The 19511-nt window shown below is 37.4% G+C and overlaps 1 protein-coding gene across 3 annotated transcripts in view; it reads right to left on the reverse strand.

Moving 5' to 3' along the window:
• Positions 1–19511, reverse strand: part of RNF2 (ring finger protein 2) — a 43649-nt gene that overhangs the window by 8026 nt on the left and 16112 nt on the right. For 2 of the 3 annotated variants that reach the window (XM_031438557.2, XM_031438559.2), the window contains exons 2-4: positions 4297–4385; positions 2164–2324; positions 1299–1514 (exon numbers count right to left, since the gene is read on the reverse strand). In XM_031438557.2, coding sequence (XP_031294417.2) covers positions 1299–1514; positions 2164–2324; positions 4297–4383 — 464 coding nt within the window. In that variant the 5' untranslated portion in view covers positions 4384–4385. Of the gene's footprint in view, positions 1–1298; positions 1515–2163; positions 2325–4296; positions 4386–6957; positions 7026–19511 lie in introns of all 3 variants that reach the window. The other variant, XM_064477201.1, reaches the window with a different exon arrangement.

Here is a 19511-nt window from a genome sequence, read left to right on the forward strand (position 1 = left end):
GTTTAATATAGTTGAAACAGAGCACATATCTTAACCTTTAAGCCAATGGTTAAGTCTGTACTTCGGAACCACTCTGGAACCTTTAAAATACCAATGCTTGGACCCCAATCAAAGATTCTGAATTACTTAGTCTGGAGTGATACCTCTGCGGCCCTAGGATTTAAAAGCTTTCCAAGTGATTCTGATATTCAGCCAAAGTGAGAGCCACTAGATTGGGATGAGGCTTTATTATCACCTCCTACTTTGGAAAGTGATGACTCTCCCTGAGACGTAAACATATCAGGAAGATGTCAGAGCAGAAAAGAGAACGGGGGTGAGGAAAGTGTTTATTATGCAGGGTCTTGGAAGCCACCCTTAAGGTCTTTTAACCTGAATGTGAACAGAAGCCATTAGAGGCTTCAAAGAGAAAGGAGAACCATAATTTGACTTCCAATTCATCACTTTGCCTGCAGTGCTGAGAACAGACTACGTGGGGGTAAGCATGGAAGGTAGAAAGACCAACTAGGAAGCTACTTCAATTGAAAGATGGTGGTGGCCTAGACCAATCTGGATATATTATGGAGAAAGCTGAAAATATATTTATTCACAGATTAGCATATAAACTGTAAGAAAAAAGAGAGGTTAAAGTTAACTCTAAAGTTTTTGGCTATAGCAAGTGGGATGACGGAACTGCCATCAACTGAAATGAGGAAGAATGAAGAGAAGTAAAGTTTAAGAATTAAAAGTTTAGTACTGGACATGTTAAGTTTGAGATAAGGAACAGCTAATGACATACAAAGGGAACCAGGAGAATATGGTCTCCTGAAAGCCAGGAGAAGAAAACGAATCAAAGAGAAAAAAGAAATTAATTGTGTAAAATGCTACCAAGTAAGATGAGATCTGAGAATCAGCAATTAGGTTTCCCAATGTTGAGGCCAATGGTAACCTTGATATGGGTGATATGGAGGGTGGGGATAAAGACTGATTAGAGGGGGTTCAAAACAGAATGGGAGAAAAATTGGAAATACTGAGTATAGTCAAATGCTTTAAAGGAATTCTGCTATAAAGAGGAGGAATCAAATAGTAAGTGGAGGAAGAAGTGGGTATAAAAGACGACTTTTTAAAGACTGTAGTATTTTCAATGGAATAACCTACCATGCCTGGAGGCATATATTATCCCAGCATGAAAAGGTAACCACAGAGAACTACTATTTATTACTGCATTTTACTTTTTTCAAAATGGAGGGTGTTAAGTAAATTTAATATTTAATAAAGTATTAAGAAAAATGACACCCTGTCTGGCCTTCTGTCCCACATACCTGTTCATGGCCTGTATCTTCAGTCCCTCCTCAATGCTGTGGCTGAGCGCTTGCTGATTATTGTGCTTGTTGATCCTGGCTAATACTCTTTCCTGATGAGCTTCGTACTCATCACGACTCGGATAAATTTTGCTGATGAGCGCATCAAAGTTTGGGTCTGGTCTTAGAGATCTTTTAGAAACTAGCTTTTTCCGGCAGGTAGGGCATTCTTTATTGCTAAACAGAAAGAGGGGCAAGAAAGTGTAAATAATGCCAGTATCTTTGGGCTAAAGACAAAAATAGCCAGCTTCCAGGTAATTATCATCTTTATTCCAATACTTCTATAAACTGACAGAAATTTAAACTGTAACCTGACTCTCCTTGAAAATCTGACTAGTGGTTAAACAAGATTTTTGAAACCTCAGACACTTTTTACTACTTGCTAACAGAGAAAAATCTGAATACTTCCTAACGATAATTTACATGTATAGCCATTTAAAAATAAAAATCTATTCTTCCCTAATATAAATTTCCATGCCATATATGGAAAAACTAACCACTAATATGTATTAATTTATATGTTATAAATTATTTTATTAAAATAGCATTCATCAGAATATTATTTTACATTCATAAAAAGTGAGAAAACCATGGTTTTATGCTTTATAATTTCCTCAAAACAAAAACTCATCCTATAAAAGCTTCTAAAATTATATAAAATCAGCTGTTTCAAAACAAAGATTCTCCAATAATTAAAACCTAGACTTTAGAGATTTCCAATTCGCAAAGTGAATACCTATTGAGAATATGTTTCTCAAAACCCACAGAGCACTAGAGCACTGTCTTGGTGTAATTTAAGTACCTAATATAATTCATTTCAACATACCCACTTCTGAGGGCTGTGATAATGCAGTCTGCACAAAAACGATGTAAACACTCCTTTGTAGTCATGGTATTCTTCAACATATCCAAACAAATTGGGCACATCAATTCACTATGTAGACTTCGAGGTGAAACCACAATTTCCAAGCCATCCGTTATTGCCTCCTGTAAAAGCATCACTTTAAAATAAAATGCTACCTATTTTTTTTTAATTATGGACCAAATCAAACATATAAGAATATTAAAAAAATGACAAAAATGAACATCTATGTACCCATCAACCAGTCACCACCGTCAACTCACAAACAGCCTTATTTTAGCTATAATTTCCTCCAAGTCCCCTCAGCCCCAGCACCAATGCAATATATAAATGATCTTATTTTAATGCTAACGATAACATATGTATTTAAAAGATAACTGATGGTAAATTAGTCTCGTATAATTTTTTTTAAAGCACTCAGTATGGAATCAGATGACTTAGGTTCTAGTTCTACAATTAGCGTTGTGACTCGAAATAATTAGTTTCCATGTTGTCTTCTCACCTGCAAAATGAGGGAGTTAAGACTAAATGAACCCTTCCATCTTCATAACTGTACCATTTTGATAATAAATTTCATGCCATCCATTAAAATATTTTAAGATTCAAATATAAGTATTCTCTATTTACATACTATTATTTCATTTTAAAATCACTTTTTGAACCTTACAAAGTCTTGGTCCACAGAGGTAGTTCTATACAAAGTGGTCAGGTTCTCAGGCTAACCTACAAACCGATTTAAAACCATAGCACATCTGAAGTGTACCAAGTATTTCTAATTATCATGTCTAAAAACGCTTCCAGTGTAAAAATGCATCTGCAGTTCCAATGTAGAATTCAGGACACATCTCCCAACTGTACAAGTTAGTGACTCCCACTTTCTTCACCACTACCACTACCCATCCTTCCCACAAGGTGGCATCGAGAACAAAGACTACCTAGCTCTAAAGGCACCAAAACAGACTCCTATGGAGTAAGAAAAGAGGTCTAGAAGGTGGCCGTTGAAGAGGCAGATGCAGGTAGAAATAATGGGCTTCCCACATGTTCGCCAACACGTCCTGTGCCCACTGGCCCTCTATCATGCTTGTATTTTCTCTACAGGGTCAAAGATTGATGACCTTACAAGGAAAGACTTTGAAACTACAGATATTGTCCATTATCCAGTATCTATGGTGTTCCGAACTCTCTATATAAAGCATTTTCTGTATTTTACTTAGTTTAATATGTATACAAACTTTTTGTTTTGGGTTTATTTTTTTGTTGGGGGGTAGGTAATTTGATTGACTGATTTTTTTTTTTAAATGGAGGTACTAGGTATTTAACTGAGGACCTTGTGCATGCTAAGCACATACTCTACCACTGAGCTGTATCCTCTCCCCTCTACACAAACTTGATTTCAGAATTATAATCTCCACTTCTTACGTTTTGATCCCCTCTTCATCTCCAATTTTCCCTTACCTTTCTCTGGCTGTTCCCTCTCAGTCCCCTTTGCTGGTTCCTTTTCCATTACTTAATTTCTAAATGTTGACGCTCCTCTGGATGAAGCTCGTCTGGATGAAGTTCTGGGTCTTTTACTCATCTCTCTCTAAGTGATCTTTTCCATTCTCCCGCTTAAGTCCAGATCTTAGGTAGCATCTCTGCCTGTCTTACAGGCATCTCAAACTTAAAATGGAGTCTGGTTTTAAGCATATTTATCTCCTTCAAACCTGCTCCTCTCTGAAGTCTTTCCTATCGTCACTTTCTCAAAATAGTCTTCCTGGTTCCCCCATTATTTATTACAGCACTGAGGACTTTCCCTTTACAAAATTTCTCAAATGTGCAATTCTATGGATATTTACTTATTTAATGTCTATAAACTTCCTGGACTGGTGCCACATCTGTTTTATTCACCACTTCACCTAGTTCCTAGTTTTGGACCTGCTATAGAGTATGCACTCAAATTATTTGTTGAATGAATGAAGTGTCAACCAAATACACACAAATTAGGACCGTTTGTACATAAATTTATTATTACTGTTCTTTCAAGTTTTCATTTTCTAAAAATGTATCCCAGCTTACATGGGTTTCATATTTCCCCTAAGTTATCTTAGTCTACATTACCTGAGGTGTTCGTTGTAATTCATATAAACTGAGTTCCCATGTTTTGCTTAACGGCTGAGTTCCGTTCGTCTGCACAGCCTGAGACATTGCTAGGAATGAAAAGGAGAGGAAAAAAATTTTTAGTATCTGAAAGGGAAATAAATCTCAAAACTAATTTTAGGAACTGTAAATCCTGAGAATAATAAAAACAGAAATTACACATTGGCTCCTCAAAAATGAAAAAGAAAAGCTCAAGAATCGTGCCTATATTTATAAATACAAGCTATTTGAGAACAAGAAGCTATCACTGATTCCTTACCACTTAAGGGCTAGCACAGAGAGAGTACTTAACTATTACTAGTGTATAGAAAACTCTCCTAACCCAAAACAATAAATATCTCTTCCTGAAACAGATGGTCATGGAACTCAGAACTAAGTCAGGAAAACTTCAGACTCTTCAGCACGGCCATCTAGTCCAACTTCTGCCAAAGACAGAAAATCTACTTTATAGCATTTTAAACCACAGATCATTCTGCCTCTTCTTTCACAGTTCCACTCATGAAAACCCCCTTTGTAGAAGTCAGTTTATGATGTTCAGAAAGCTCCTTTTAATGGTGAGCCCAAAACTACTGCCTATTCACCCTACAGCTGCCCTCTGGAGGCAACTGATTAAGCTTCTCCCTGTCCAAGCAAAAATCTGAAGTAAACATGTTCAAATTTTTCAAATTTGAGTGCGTCATGGGTTTTGTTTATAATTTTGAGGCCGTCCACTGTGTCTACCTTGAAGACTCATTTTGCTTATCAGAACTACTGGACTCCCAAACAAGCACACATTCCTTGAGCCTTCTGTGCTTGAAATACAATTGTCTTTCAGCTCCATCTTGATCCCTAGTCAGTGCCCCCAACAGCAATCTGAAATCTGAGCAATTTTCCACAGAGCTCTGGTCACTCATCTAGCTGTTTATTTGTTAATCCCAGGATTAGCAACCTGTGCTTTGACTCCATTCTCTAAGAATCACAAATGGAAAAATTTCATGACAGGAACTTCCCCTTGATGAAATATTATCTTTTCTGTATCATTCAATCTTCAGAGGATCGAATGATGGCACGGACTCTAAGACCTGCTATGTACTCAAACTTTAGAGGCTAATGCATACAAGAGACCCATTAGACCAGTGTCTGCTCTCTGGAACAGCAAACTTTGCCATCAGCCCCTCTAAAAATCTTACGAGGAAATTATCTAAGAAACAGATCACTTTATTTAATGTAATGTAGGAGGCCTTTTTCCTTCATTTCTGTATTCTGGGGCTAAAGGCTAACAGACTATTAAATCATGGGCCCTAGGCGCCATTTTATAAGCATCACTTGATGGTGTTCTATGTAGTTTGTGTAAGGATGTGGGTTTCTCGACATCGACGCTGCAAACTTCTCCTGGCAGAACTCCTTCCACTTATAGACACTCCTGTAATAATCTGAATTATTGTGCTTAGTAGGCTAGATAGCACAACTTCTGAAGGATGATTTATAATTACCTTGGCTATTATTAGTAATTTTGGATATGTCAAAGATAATGCAACTAAGAGAAGCTCTAGAAAAGAAATATGAAAAAGTACCAAATACATGATGGTCAGTCAGTCTTTTTGCCTGGTATGCAGAGGCCTCAAAATGAAACTCAGACTTCAAAATAGCATCCCTTTAAACATTCTCTAGCAAGGACCAAAGGAAAAAAAAAGCACTCAAATTATCTGAAACCTGCCCTCCTTACGCATCTAACATTATCATGTTTTAGCATCACTACTTTTACCTATATTGCCTGTTTCCCTCTACTGCCTCCCCTAAAATCCTAAATGAACTATTCTTCCCTCGAGGTCTTTCCTAAGAAGACAACCAATGACCCATACCCACTTAAGACTGCTACAATGGTAGGTAAACAAATGGAAACTAAATTCAGGTACAATTTAAGGCTAAAAGTCATAATAAAAGAATTTCCAGAACCTTGAGGCATCAAACTAATGGTTGCTAGTGACTTTTACATTCTGTTAGACACTAATTATCCAGGAATCCTAGGTTTATACTAACGAATCCACTTACTTGTAGCCCCTTGGGTGGATAAAAATGGTTGAAAAATAGCTGAAAAAAAGAAACTTGCAAAACATTCACTGGGAACTAAAGAAAGCAAGAAAAATAGGGTAATAAACATAAGGCCTTTTCTGGTGCCTTTCCTTTAAAAGTTAGATTAAAATTCAAGGCCATAGACAAAGAGTGAAACAATAAATAGGACACACAGAAACTGGTTTCAAGGCAGTCAACCAATATTGTGGGACAGATCCAAAAGGCATTGTAAGAAGAACCTGCCCCTACTTCTTAAGAGGCTAAAATCTAAAGTACCAGATTTTTTTAAATGGAATGGAAAATTGCACATTTGGATAATTTCCAACACAGAGCTGAAAATGTTAGAAGAGCTTTAGAAAACTGACAAACTACAAACTAAAACAAACATATGATCCTTCAGATAAAAAAACAAAATCAAAAGATCCTTCAGCCTCTAGGTTTCAAGGACCTATTGAAAAAGATACTGGCAGATACAGCAATCAAAAAAATATTTGAAGAGGCACTGCTCCATATTAGTAAATAAAGCATGTGCGCGCGCGTGTGTGTAAAGAACAATGGCCCCAAACCTACCAATGATGCTGCTCTGAAGATGACTCTGGAATCTAATTTCCTATTGTTGAATTCAAGGTGAACTATACCTGTAAATATAGATGGTCAGTTTCCTTGTAGATACATGTGCCATTATTTCTACCATAAATCCTAAAATAACATAATGAATCTATCAGAGAACTAAAACTACTCAGATAGGAGGAATTTCTAAGAATTTCAAATCCTAACCCATGCCCCAACCTGTCACTGTGGGTCAACTATAAACAGAATACTTCTCTCATCCGTCTCTAGAAAGCTCCCCCAGCAAATTAATAGGAAGTGTCAAATAAAATATTCTCCTAAAGGCTTGTTTCTAGAGATACCAGTTCTCCTGAACGCAGCCAAATTATATCTGATCTGGATATCTGTATTAGTGTGGCAAATAAGATTGAGGAGGTAATTCACAAGTTAGTTGTAGTTCCAGAATTTCCTGGTATCATTTGGAAAACTAGAATCTACATGCCTTTTAAAAGTTTTCCGGTCTCTCTGTTTAAGTCTGCATTATAATCAATCTTATGCTCCCCCGGTAGCTAGAGTCTTAAACGCTACTGCATGGATGCCATTTTACCAGATAATATAGCAGGTAATCCTGAGACCAAAATAAGGATACAATCTTGCTGATCACCAAAACCACTATCTCAATTTTAAAAAACATGACAGCAGTGCAGATCTGAACAATAGTGACCTCTCCTGTGATCTGGCCCAAGAGGGTCAAGAGGGGTCTGAGAACGAAAAATTCCATTTTTTGCCTCAAGACACTAACCACATATACAGAGAAAGCAGTAAATTCTACTTTGACCTAAAGTAGCTGATCTACATGTATTTAAGAAGCTCAAATTTCCACTTTTAGCAATTACTGAATCAACTCTCCAGAATTAGTTCCTCTTTACTTTGGGTCAATACATTGTTTCATTTAAATTTAATCTAAATTCTACCCCTCCTCAAAATCACATATAACCTTTCCCTTTCCTCTTCTTTGGTTTAGTAAGACGCTGAATCTCTCTCTGCAGCTCACTCTTGCCCAAGCCAAGGATGTGAAAGACATTTACCTTCTGTTCAGATGGGAATGAATCATGATTGTGATGACTAGTATTTTGGAGTCATCTATGTACTGATACTACCTAACATACAGACAGAACAAAGAAAGACGAAAGGAACAAGAACGGATGGCCTAGGTAATAATAATAATCTAAAAGGCTGGAGAGTAGAAATGAAGCCAGCAAAGATGGGAAATGAGGTGTCAAAGTAACCTTAAGAGATTCTTTCCACTGACAGCACTGTGTTTCCCAGATGCCTACTACCTGAAGATCCTTGCAGCACAAGAGAAGATCTTGGTCTACCCGTGGCCCCTTCTCCAGTTATAACATCTAAATTATACTTCTGAATAAAAGAGATACCTAACAAAACAAACATTTCTTGCACAAAAAATTCACTCAAATTTGTGAGAGAATATTAGTATTAGTTTGGACAAGATAAATTTAGTAGCAGTGGCAGAATCAGAAAATAAACCTTGAGATCTAGTTACAGGTAGATTTTGAAAGCGCATAGATTTAACAACCAGTGGGGGAAATATCAATAAGACATTCAGAATGTTCTTTCATGGACTGCAAATACCTGGCATTCAAGCTCACTTTCCACATCTTCACATATGGCAGATCACAGTCCTTTTCTGAGCTCAATGTGGTCTCAAAAGCTTTTTCAATATAAACACCATCAAGAAGTGACTATTTCATTAAGCAAAGAGCAGAGCAGGCAAAAGAGATGAAAACTTCTATGTATTCTATACAAAAAGATTCAGTGAGCTTATCTTTTTTTAAAACAAGAAAAAGATTACACTTTCATTTCCAGTTCTGCATGTAAATTACTACTCCACCCTAACAAGTAAGAAGCTACTCTTCGGGAAGCCATAAGCAAAGGAAGGATACAAGGCAAAGCACTGCGCTAGACTGGAGAGACAGAATACAGGGAATCTCAACATACCGGAGCAGAGTCAGGAGCAGAAACTACAGTAGCAACCACTGTCAGGTAGGAAATCTGAACTGTAATTGGAAAATTGTTGGGAAGAGGCTCAGTGTGGGGTGAGTCTGAGAGTTAAAAACTCCAGGAGAAAGCAGTCACAGGGAGGCCCCCATAATATTGTGAAATTCACCTCCAGCAGCTTAACCAGATTCCCATAGGAATTATCAGAGAAAAATGCCATTATGCTTCCAGCAGAAGGATGGGAAAGAAACCACTTTAAAATATGCTAGAGTAGTTCTTCTTAACAAGTCCTGCCCTCAGGGAAAACTAGTTAACCAGAAACCAACCTGCTAGGACATTACCAGAACCTAAGTGACCTGGGGAAAGAAAATCCCCAGCTCTAGCTCATTCTAGTCAACCTGTCAGACCAAAAGGGGGTTAGAAAAATACTAAAAACTACTTGTGAAGTTCACAGCCCAGAGGCACAGGCTCTGAGACCTAATTATAGAACACGGAACGTTTCCCCTCCCCACACACCTCACCATCGCATTACCAAAGGCCTTTCTGCAGCAGTTCTTTTGACCCAGTACATCATGTCTGGGTATCTAGAAAAAATTTACAAGGTATGCTAAAAGGTATAAAAACACAATCTGAGAGACAAAGCAAGCATCAGAACCAGATGTGGCAAGGATATTGGAATTATCAGACCAGCAATTTAAAACAACTATGAATAATATGCTAAGGGCTCCAATGGATAAAGTAAACAGTATATAAGAACAGATAGGCAATGTAAGCAGAGACATGGAAATCCTAAGGGAAAAACAAGGAAATCAGAGCTCAAAAACTCTGTAACAGACATAGAGAATGTCACTGACGGGCTTATTAGTAGCCTGGATACAGCTAAAGAAAGAATCTCTGGGTCAGAGGATTTATCAACAGAATGCTAAAAAACTGAAAAGCAAAAAGAACAAATACTGAGAAAAACATAACAAAATATTCAAGGACTGTGAAATAACTACAAAAGATGTAATATACACACAATGGGACTACTACAAGAAAAAACAAAGGAATAGGAGAAACCTTTGAAACAATAATGGCTGAGAATTGTCCCCAAATTAATGTCAGGTATCAAACCACAAATCCAGAAAGCTCAAAGAATACTCAGCAAAATAAATGCATACCATTTTCAAATTTCAGAAATTCAAAGGTAAACAAATCTTGAAAGAAGCCAAAGGAAAAAGGTTATACTTGACTGAGTGGGAAAAAAGAAATGCAAAGTACAAAGTGTTTTCTGTGCTCTAGACTTACTTGCGTTGCATTAGCTGCTTACATGTCTATACCACTAACTTAAATAATTTGATACATCTTAATATTTTTCCTACACCTAAAGTGAGCCTTTTTTTTAATAGAAGCTAAATAAATGAGTGAGGGAAGGCATTTAAAAAGGAAAAAAATGAACCTTAAAAATAAAGGGAAAAAATTACTGCCTACTAATGCTGATCTTCTATGATTTAATGAGGGATCCTCAAAGTGGGGTATGCATGCGTACTCCTGAGCTACACAAAAGCTTTCCAGGGGGCTACAGTGCTTGGGTAGTTTGACAAAAGGCCTATATATCTGGGTAAGTTCCTCTCCCTGCCCCAATTCTTTCATAAGATCACATATTATTTACTCACTCATTCAAATACTGATTACCTACCTCACTCCATACACTGTACAAAGTACTAACAATAACAGCAGTAAACATGAGTACACACACAATAAATTTTTTAAAGTTGTATGTAAGAGATACAAAAACGGGTACTGGGTTAGAAAATCAAGAAGAGAAAAGGAGCTACTTAAGTAGGGGATCAAGGAAGGACTTCAAAGGAAGAGACATGTTAGAAAGAAAGGTCAGTGTGACTAGTAAGTAAAAGGGAAAACAAACCAAAAGAAGTTATAGAGCTAAGGAGCGGCCAGTGGTGATCTTCCCAAGAATCAAATGGGATTAAGTGGAGGGGCAAAAGCCACAATGGAATGTGTTAAAAAGGAAAGCAAAATTAAAACTGTATGTTCCTTATAAATTAATAAAGGGAAAATACTATCTTATCAAAACGTATGGGATGTGTAATGAGATAAATCTCCTTCAGAAATACTCATATCCTTCAATTTTTAAGTAATAAAACCACAAAGACTGAAAAAAAATATGAACCAAGCATTAGAAATTAGAATACAAACCTAAGTAAAAAGGGGAAATGATCATTATAAAGATATAAATCAAACAGAAATAACTGCTAAAACACACACACACAAAATGGACTTGTCCATGAAAGCAAAATTTAGTAACTGATACAGCTAATCCTATAGCTAAGTTTCTGAGAATATAAAGGGAAAAAAATTAAGAAACTTCACTTACATAGATATAAAACAGATTTTTAAAATTTACTTATCAGAGAATATATTCAATTTTATCCCAATGAGTAAATTCAACTATTCCTAACTAAAAGTCTTAGAAAGTTAGAAATAGATGAAAACATCCTTTACTTGATGAAGATACGCGAGAAGCCCCAATGTTGAACCTTTTCAGGATTCCTTTCTTAAAAACCAGGAGCAAAACAAGGCTGTCCTACAACATTCTGTTGGAAATCCTAAATAATGCCACCCACCCCCCCAAAAAAAAGACACAAAGACATTGGAAAACATTAGAAAAGGAAGTGGCAAATATATGTTCATGTATAACTGAAAAATCGTGCTCTACACTGGAATTTGACACAACATTGTAAAATGATTATAAATCAATAAAAAATGTTAAAAAAAAAAAAAGGTTAAAACCGTATTTTCTATCTCAAAAAAAAAAAGGAAGTGACAAAAGTATCCTCTGCAGATAATATAGCTATTTAGAACATCCAGTAGGATCAATTGAAAAACTATTAGAACTAAAAAATAAATAAACCAAAAAAAGTAACATGTTAGCTCAAAGAGAGGAAAACATGCCAAAAAGCACTGATTTCCCATAAACTAGGAACAACCACTTAGAAATGTATTTTTTAAAAGCTCCCATTCACAACCATTCACAATAGCAACAAAAGCTATAAAATACTTAGAAGTAAATTTCACAAAACATTGACAAAACAACTCTCCAACTTAACTGAAGGCCATTAAAGAGGATCTAAACTGGATAAACATAAATTCAATGCAATGCAATCCCAATCAAAGTATCAACAGACACAGTGATTCTAAGGCTCACTTGAAAGACTCATAAAAACACCCAGGATATTTTAAAATAGAAAAATAATCAGGGAGGCTTACCTCACATCAAATAATAAAGCTTAATAAAAAACAACACTATGGTCTGAAGAAAAGATGAGCAAATTAATGAACAAAACAGAGGGTTCAAAAACAGATGTGAATTTATGTAATTTAGGATATTAATTACAAATTAGAGGGATAACAAAAGTTAAAAAATTTAAGCCAGTCATATTTACACAAATAAATGAATAAAAAATTTCCATAAGTATTAAGCATTTTGTAAAAAAAACTATGAAAGATCTAGAAGAAGGCAAAAAAATGTTCATACTATTGGGATTAGGAAGGCAGTCTAAGCAAGATGCAATACCAAGAAGACTTTAAAAATGGTTCTCATTTCACCTCATAAAATTTTAAAACTTCTATACGAAAACAAAAGACTTCATAAACAAGTTTAAAAGGTAAGCAACTGACAGGGAGGAAATATCTGCAGCACACATAATAAACAAAGGCCAAATCCATAATACGTCAGGAATCCTCCCCCAAGTCTATTTAAAAGACAACTCAATGTAGGCAAACAGATAAATGGGTAATTAACAGAGGCATACAAGTGGCCAACAAAATTAAATTGTGCTTAACCGCACCACAAATCACTAAATTGCGAATCAAATCAACTTTATCTACGTATGTTCTAACTTTTCTGTCCGTGATACTGACAAAAATTAAGATGACTGATAATATCAGGTGTTAGGGTGTGCAGAAACAGCAATTCTCACATCATTGTAAGTGTACAGTGGCATGGTTTTGGGGACAAAGCAATTTGGCATTTACAGCATAATTACAGTATCTGGATATAAGACTAAAGTGTAGAGAAGCTATATGGCTTTTACCCTTTGATCAGATAACCAATAAACCAAAGTCTCAAAGTCCCTGGCACATGCTGGGTAATAATAAATTCAAAATTCAATTCTCAATAAGAGCCTCAAGTGAAAATTCTCTGTAGCATGGGTGAAAAAGAATTTTTATTAAATAGCAGATGTACAAGTAAAAGGGCTGACGCTGTGTTGTAAAATGTTAGGAGTCTAAACCGTACTCTTACCAGAGTGTAGCTATAGAAAGTAGCCACGAGGGAGATTCCTGAATGAATAAAACGTTCTTCCCCAAAAAAGGAGCTTTAAATATAATTTATTTCGAGCTAAAACCTCAGAGGTTCTGTGCCTAAAAATGTTTGCCAGTTGCTTTAGTCATAAAAATTGCATAGTCTATTCAGAGTATTTGAAATAGAACTACAGTCTAATATGACTGAGCTTTACTATACCCCCCAAAAGAAAAATAGTTAAGTATACGGAGTTATTCAGAAATGCCCATTTACACTCCAAAGAATGATTGCTGTAGCAATTTCCTACAACTGCTGTAACAAATTACCCCAAGTTTGATGGTTTAAAACAGTAGAAATGTCTCTCAGTTCTGGAGGCCAAAAATCCTAAAGCCCTATCACTGGACTAAAATGTGTTGGCAGAACTGCCCTTCTTCCAGAGGTTTTACAGGAGACTGTTCCTTGCCTTTCCAGCTTGGAGTAACTGTTGGCACTCCTAGATTTGTGGCCACATCACTCCAATCTCTGCCTCTGGAGTCACACTGCCTCCAGTTTCGCATGTAAGCTCTCTCTCTGCCTCTCTTTTATAAAGACACATGTAATGACATTTAGAGTCCACCTAGATAATCCAGGGTAATCTCCTTATATTAAAATCTTTAACTTAATGACACATGCAAACCTCTCCTCTCCTCCAAATAAAGTGACATTACACATTCCAGGGATTCAAATGTGGGTATCTTTTGGATGTCTATTTTTCAGCCTATCACACCTGCCAAGGTAAACCAACTCCTCACTGCAAACATTTACGCCTTTATCCTGTATATGATTTGTTTCCTTAATTTGCTTTTCAAACTGTGAATCATATATCAGAAAATATGCTTTTAAATTACTCAGATTACTCTATTTTCCTACAAAGCATTTTTCTTCATTTGTTCCCTAAGCTCTAAGAAACTCTTTTCTGTAATAAGAAATTTATCTTTTTCTTCCATGGTTATTGCCATCTCTGAATATAAATTAAGGTCACTTAAAATTAACTCTCCCAATCTTTAGCATTTTTCTTTTCCTTTTGCATTATATCACACAACATGTGAATGAGCAAACGATTTGTTCCTTAATTAAAACACTGCTTGCTCACAGGACACAGGTGTTAGAGTTTAGGAATTTATTCAAGACTAGGCAAACCAGGGAGCAATAATAAATTCTGAATAAGCAATCCAACTGCCATCATAACACTGCCTGCAGTAAGCATCACCTCATAAAAACCACTCGCAGCAGCTTAATCTAAAGCTACAGCTGTAAGACAGACACTAATTACTATAAGCTTCTAAGACACAAAGAAAGTATTCTTTACTAGAAAAAGTTATTATTGTACTAAACATCTGGAATGCTAACCTAAATTACTTCTAATAACCTAATAGCTTTATTTTAAAAGGTAATATAATCAATTCCTAATTGGATTATACCTTTTCACATTCTGGAACACAGAGCAAGAAACTTTCAAAGGTGATTTACCAAATCTTCATTATCCAGTCTTAATTAAGTTTTCAAGTACTACTGGTAACAGACAATGCATTCTAGTCTCTAAATAATTTATTGTTACAGGAAAATGTTTTAAGGTGGTGATAAGAAGTACTATGGGAGAGCATGGCTCATGTTAAATTATCTAGATCTGCATTTTAAATAGTGCTTTAAAAAACCTTATCTCCCCTAACACTACTTCTTCACTTCCCCCACCCCAACAGATACTTTCTTAGTGGCCCAATTCAGTCTTTCCCCAAGACTTCAGAAAGCACCTATCAAGGTCTACCATTAACTGACACCTATTATACCATCAGCAGCCTTGCTTTTCTTCTGTCCCTTTGCCTATCCATATAAGAAGCTAACAGACCCATAATGAAGAACAGTTGAATTCAACAGTTTAGGGAACATTTACTGAGAGCTACTATGTGATAGGAAATGAGACCCTCCATGAGTTCACTGGCTACTGGGCCCTGAACATGTTTTCAATACAGTTTGATAAATGCTACAAGAGCACAAAGAAGCAGTCAAATGGAGGAGCAGAAATCAGAAAAGGTTTCCTAGAGAAAGACACTCTTCCTTGGAGGAGAGTTGAACGTTAAGCGGCAGTTAACCAACTGAGGAAAGGAAAGCAGTCCAGAAGGATCAACATATTAAACAAAGGCACAATTAAGCATGGTGTTTGGAAAATTCCAAGTAGTTCACTATTAAATGGGTGAAAAGAAGGAAATAGGGAGTAGCAGGATGAGGCTGAAGAATTAAACTGTGGACAAGATCAGGGAGGCCCAATATGCCATGCAAAAGTATCCAGGGAAATCCACAGTGCAATGGCAAGGTCAGATTTGCATTTGAGACAAACAGACCAATTCTGGCAAGAGTGGAAGATGGACTTGAGGAGGCAAGAATATTAGTTAAAGGGCTCAAAATGCTTCCAAAAGGGTTGTTAACTATAGGGATACATGAGGAAGAACGGAGCTAAAAAATATTTAGGAGGTAAAATACGTGGGATACAGGAAATAAGAAAAAGAGGAGAGTAAAGCCACAGGCCCTCAAGCTTGTGGGTTTTTAGATGTTGATGCTAAGAAGAGTGAGATAACAAAAATAGGAAACAGTATTTTCACCACTTCTATTTAACAGATGACTGGAAGTTCCAGCCAGATCAACCAGGCAAGAAAAATAAATAAAAGGCATCCAAATTAGAAAGGAAGAAATAAAAGTATCTATTAACAGATGACATGATCTTATACACAAAAATCTCTAAAGATTCCACACACAAACATACAAAATGTTAAAAACTGAACTGATAAATGAATTCAACAAAGTTGCAAGAGGGAAAAATCAATACACAAAAATCAGTTTAATTTCTTTCTATATACTAACAATGAACAGTCTGAAAAGGAAATCAAGAAAGCAATTCCAGGAAGGCCTTCAGGATGGTGGAATAGAAGGAACCCTGCAGGGTTCACCTCCTCCCACAAAAACATCAAAAATACACCTACGTGTGGAGCAATTCTCACAGAAAAGCAACTGAACTCTGGCAGAAGATTTTAAACTAGCAAAGCTAAAAGAAAAATCTCCACATAACTGGGAAGAAAAGTTCTCTCCCCTGGGAAGCCCCTTCAGCAGTGGGGAGATCAGCGGGGACAGAAAGGGAGCTCCAGAGGCTTAGAGGAGGGCACCGCAGCCGCCTCCCCACGGCCTGAACAAAGAGGAGCCGGCAGGGAGGATCCAGGCCACCGCGCTGCGCTCCCCAGCCCAAGACACGACCTGCTGCTGTGTGCAGGGGCTGGGCAGGGAGGATTGGGCTTCAGAGGACAGATGTGTTTCAAGGAGGGGACTGGGGCTGGCTGTGCAGAGACAGCCTGAGGAGCTAGAGTGTGGTTCAGGCTGAAACCGGGAGTGTGTGCAAGGCAGCCCAGTTGTTGGCATTCGCTCTCAAGGGGAGCGGCGGGACCCCACCATAGCAGCCTCTGACCCACCATAAGAGCCGCATTATTACAGCCATTGTTAACGTGAATACATGGAGGGAGGGGCGGGACCCCACCATAGCTTGCTCCCGCAGTGGGGTTCTGCCTCCCAGAGCTGTAGGAGGGCACAGTTGCCCCCAGGTGGATGCAAGGCTGAAGACTGGGCCCATTCCCAGAGACCATGAGACTTCGGATGTAGGGGCTGAGGTCTCAGCCCTATCTTGGGAGGCTTTGACAGATGTGTGCCACTGGTACCTTTGTGGGTTCAGTGCAGGCAGGACATTCAAACAGACAGCTGGTACCCAGCTGGGGCAGGTCCAGCATTAATAGCAGGCACATGCATGTGGAGATGGGGCTAGGATCTGTAGTCCACAAAAGATCCAAGTGCAGGACTATGCGTGATTACAGCAGGTCCTGATGCCTGACTTCAGTGGATCTGCCTGTATTCCCACTGCTGGGGTGGGGCTGATGGCAGCATCAACAACAGCATACACTGCAAGCTCACAGAATACTTAACAGGCAACACCACAGGAGGCACTTCCTGGTGGACATCTTCAGAGAAATACTCAGCGGCTCCTCTCCCAGCAGAAGCACTCCAGTCCTGCCTACCTCACACCAGCTCAGAAACAGATCTGGGGGCTTCTACTTGAAAAAACTGGGGAGCAGGCCCAGCCACCAACAGGGCTGTAACAGCCAAAGAGCAAAGAGGAGGCCTCACTCAATATCTAGTGTAGGCTCTGGTCATCACACCCAGTCATACCCCCATCTAGGGGAAACATCCAGCACACATGGAGGAAAGATGTGGCAGCACCCATACTAAAAACAGCCCTCACAACAATAATATTAGAAGCAGGCAGGCTACACAGGGACATTTTCACATAAAAACAGCTCTTCAAGACCACAGTAGATAACTGTTACTCCTAAATTCATAGAGTCAGAGAAATACAAATAAAATGAAGAAGCAGAGGAACCATCCCCAATAAAAGAACAGCAGAAATCCCCTGAAAGAACAAGCAATGAAGCAGACCATTAGCAAAAAGAGTCCAACAACACATTAAAAAAAAAATCACACACTGTGATCAAGTTGGATTCATCTCAGGGACACAAGGATGGCTAAACATACACAAATCAATGTTATACACCACATCAACAAAAGGACAAAAATCACATGATCATCTCAACAGATGCAGAAAAATAATCTGATAAAATTAAAAATCCATTCATGATAAAAAATATTACCAAAGTAAATATAAAGGGTACATATCGCAACATAATAAAAGCTGTTTATGACAAACCTACAGCCAACATAACACTCAACGGTGCAAAGTAGAAAGCCTTCCTGCTGAAATCTGGAAGAAGAATTAGCATTCTCACCACTTCTTGCACGACTGCTAGCCATAGCAATAGGGATAAAAAATAAATAAAAGGATCCACATTGGAAGGGAGGAGGTAAAATTGTCACTTATACAGAAGTCATGACACTATACATAGAAAACCCTAAAGACTCCACACAAAAACTACTAAAGCTGATAAACAAATTCAGAAAGGTAGCAGGATACAAGATTAACATTCAAAAATCTGTTGCATTTCTTTATACTAATAATGAAATATAGAAAAGGAAAGTAAAAATATAATCCCTTTCAAAATCGCAACAACAAAAAATACTTCGGAATAAAACCACCACGGAGTTGAAAGACATACGCTGAGAACTATAGAACACTGATAAAGGAAACTAAAGATGACTTAAAGAAATGGAAAAATATCCCATGATCTTGGAATGAAAGCATTAATATTATTAAAATGGCCATACTACCAAAGCAATCTACAGATTTAACACAATCCCTATCAAATTACCCAGGACATTTTTCAAAGAACTAGAATAATCCTAAAATTCATATGGAATCACAGAAGTCCCAGAATTTCCAAAGCAATCCTGAGGAAAAAGAACAAAATTGTGGAGGTATAACCCTCTCAGACTTCAGACAACACTACAGAGCTACAGTAATCAAAACAGTGTGGTTCTGGCACAAAAACAGACATATGGATCAATGTACAGAATAGAGAGCCCCAAAATAAAACCACAAACCTATGATCAATTAATCTTCAACAAAGGAGGCAAGAATATACAGTGGAGAAAAGGTAGTCTCTTTGGCAAGTGGTGCTGGGAAAGCCGCAAGTAAATCAGTTAAGTTAGAATACTCCCTCACATCATAAACAAAATAAACTCAAAATGGCTTGAAGACTTAAACATAAAATAGGGCACAATAAAACTCCTATAAGAAAACATAGCCAAAACATTCTCTGAAACTGTAGCAATGTTCTCCTAGGTCAGTCTCCCAAGGCAATAGAAATAAAAGCAAAAATAAGTAAGTGGGACCTAATTAAACTTAGAAGCTTCTTCACAAAGGATATCACAAACAAAATGAAAAGACAACCTGTGGACTGGAAGAAAATATTGCATACGATGTGACTGACTAGGGCTTAACTTACAGAACATACAAACAGCTCACACATCTCTAACAAAAAACACAGACATTTCTCCATTAAAGACATATAGATGGGTAACAGGCACATGAAAAGATGCTCAATATGGCTAATTGTCAGGGAAATGAAAATCAAAACTACAATGAGGTATCACCTCACACCAGTCACAATAGCCATCATTCAAAAGTCCACAAAAGATAAATGCTGGAGAGGGTGTGGAGAAAAGGGAACTCTCTTACACTGTTGGTGGGAATGTAATTTGGTTCAGTCACTATGCAAAACAGTAT

Source organism: Camelus dromedarius, chromosome 21 (assembly GCF_036321535.1).
Source record: "Camelus dromedarius isolate mCamDro1 chromosome 21, mCamDro1.pat, whole genome shotgun sequence".
NCBI classification, from domain to species: Eukaryota; Metazoa; Chordata; class Mammalia; order Artiodactyla; family Camelidae; genus Camelus; species Camelus dromedarius.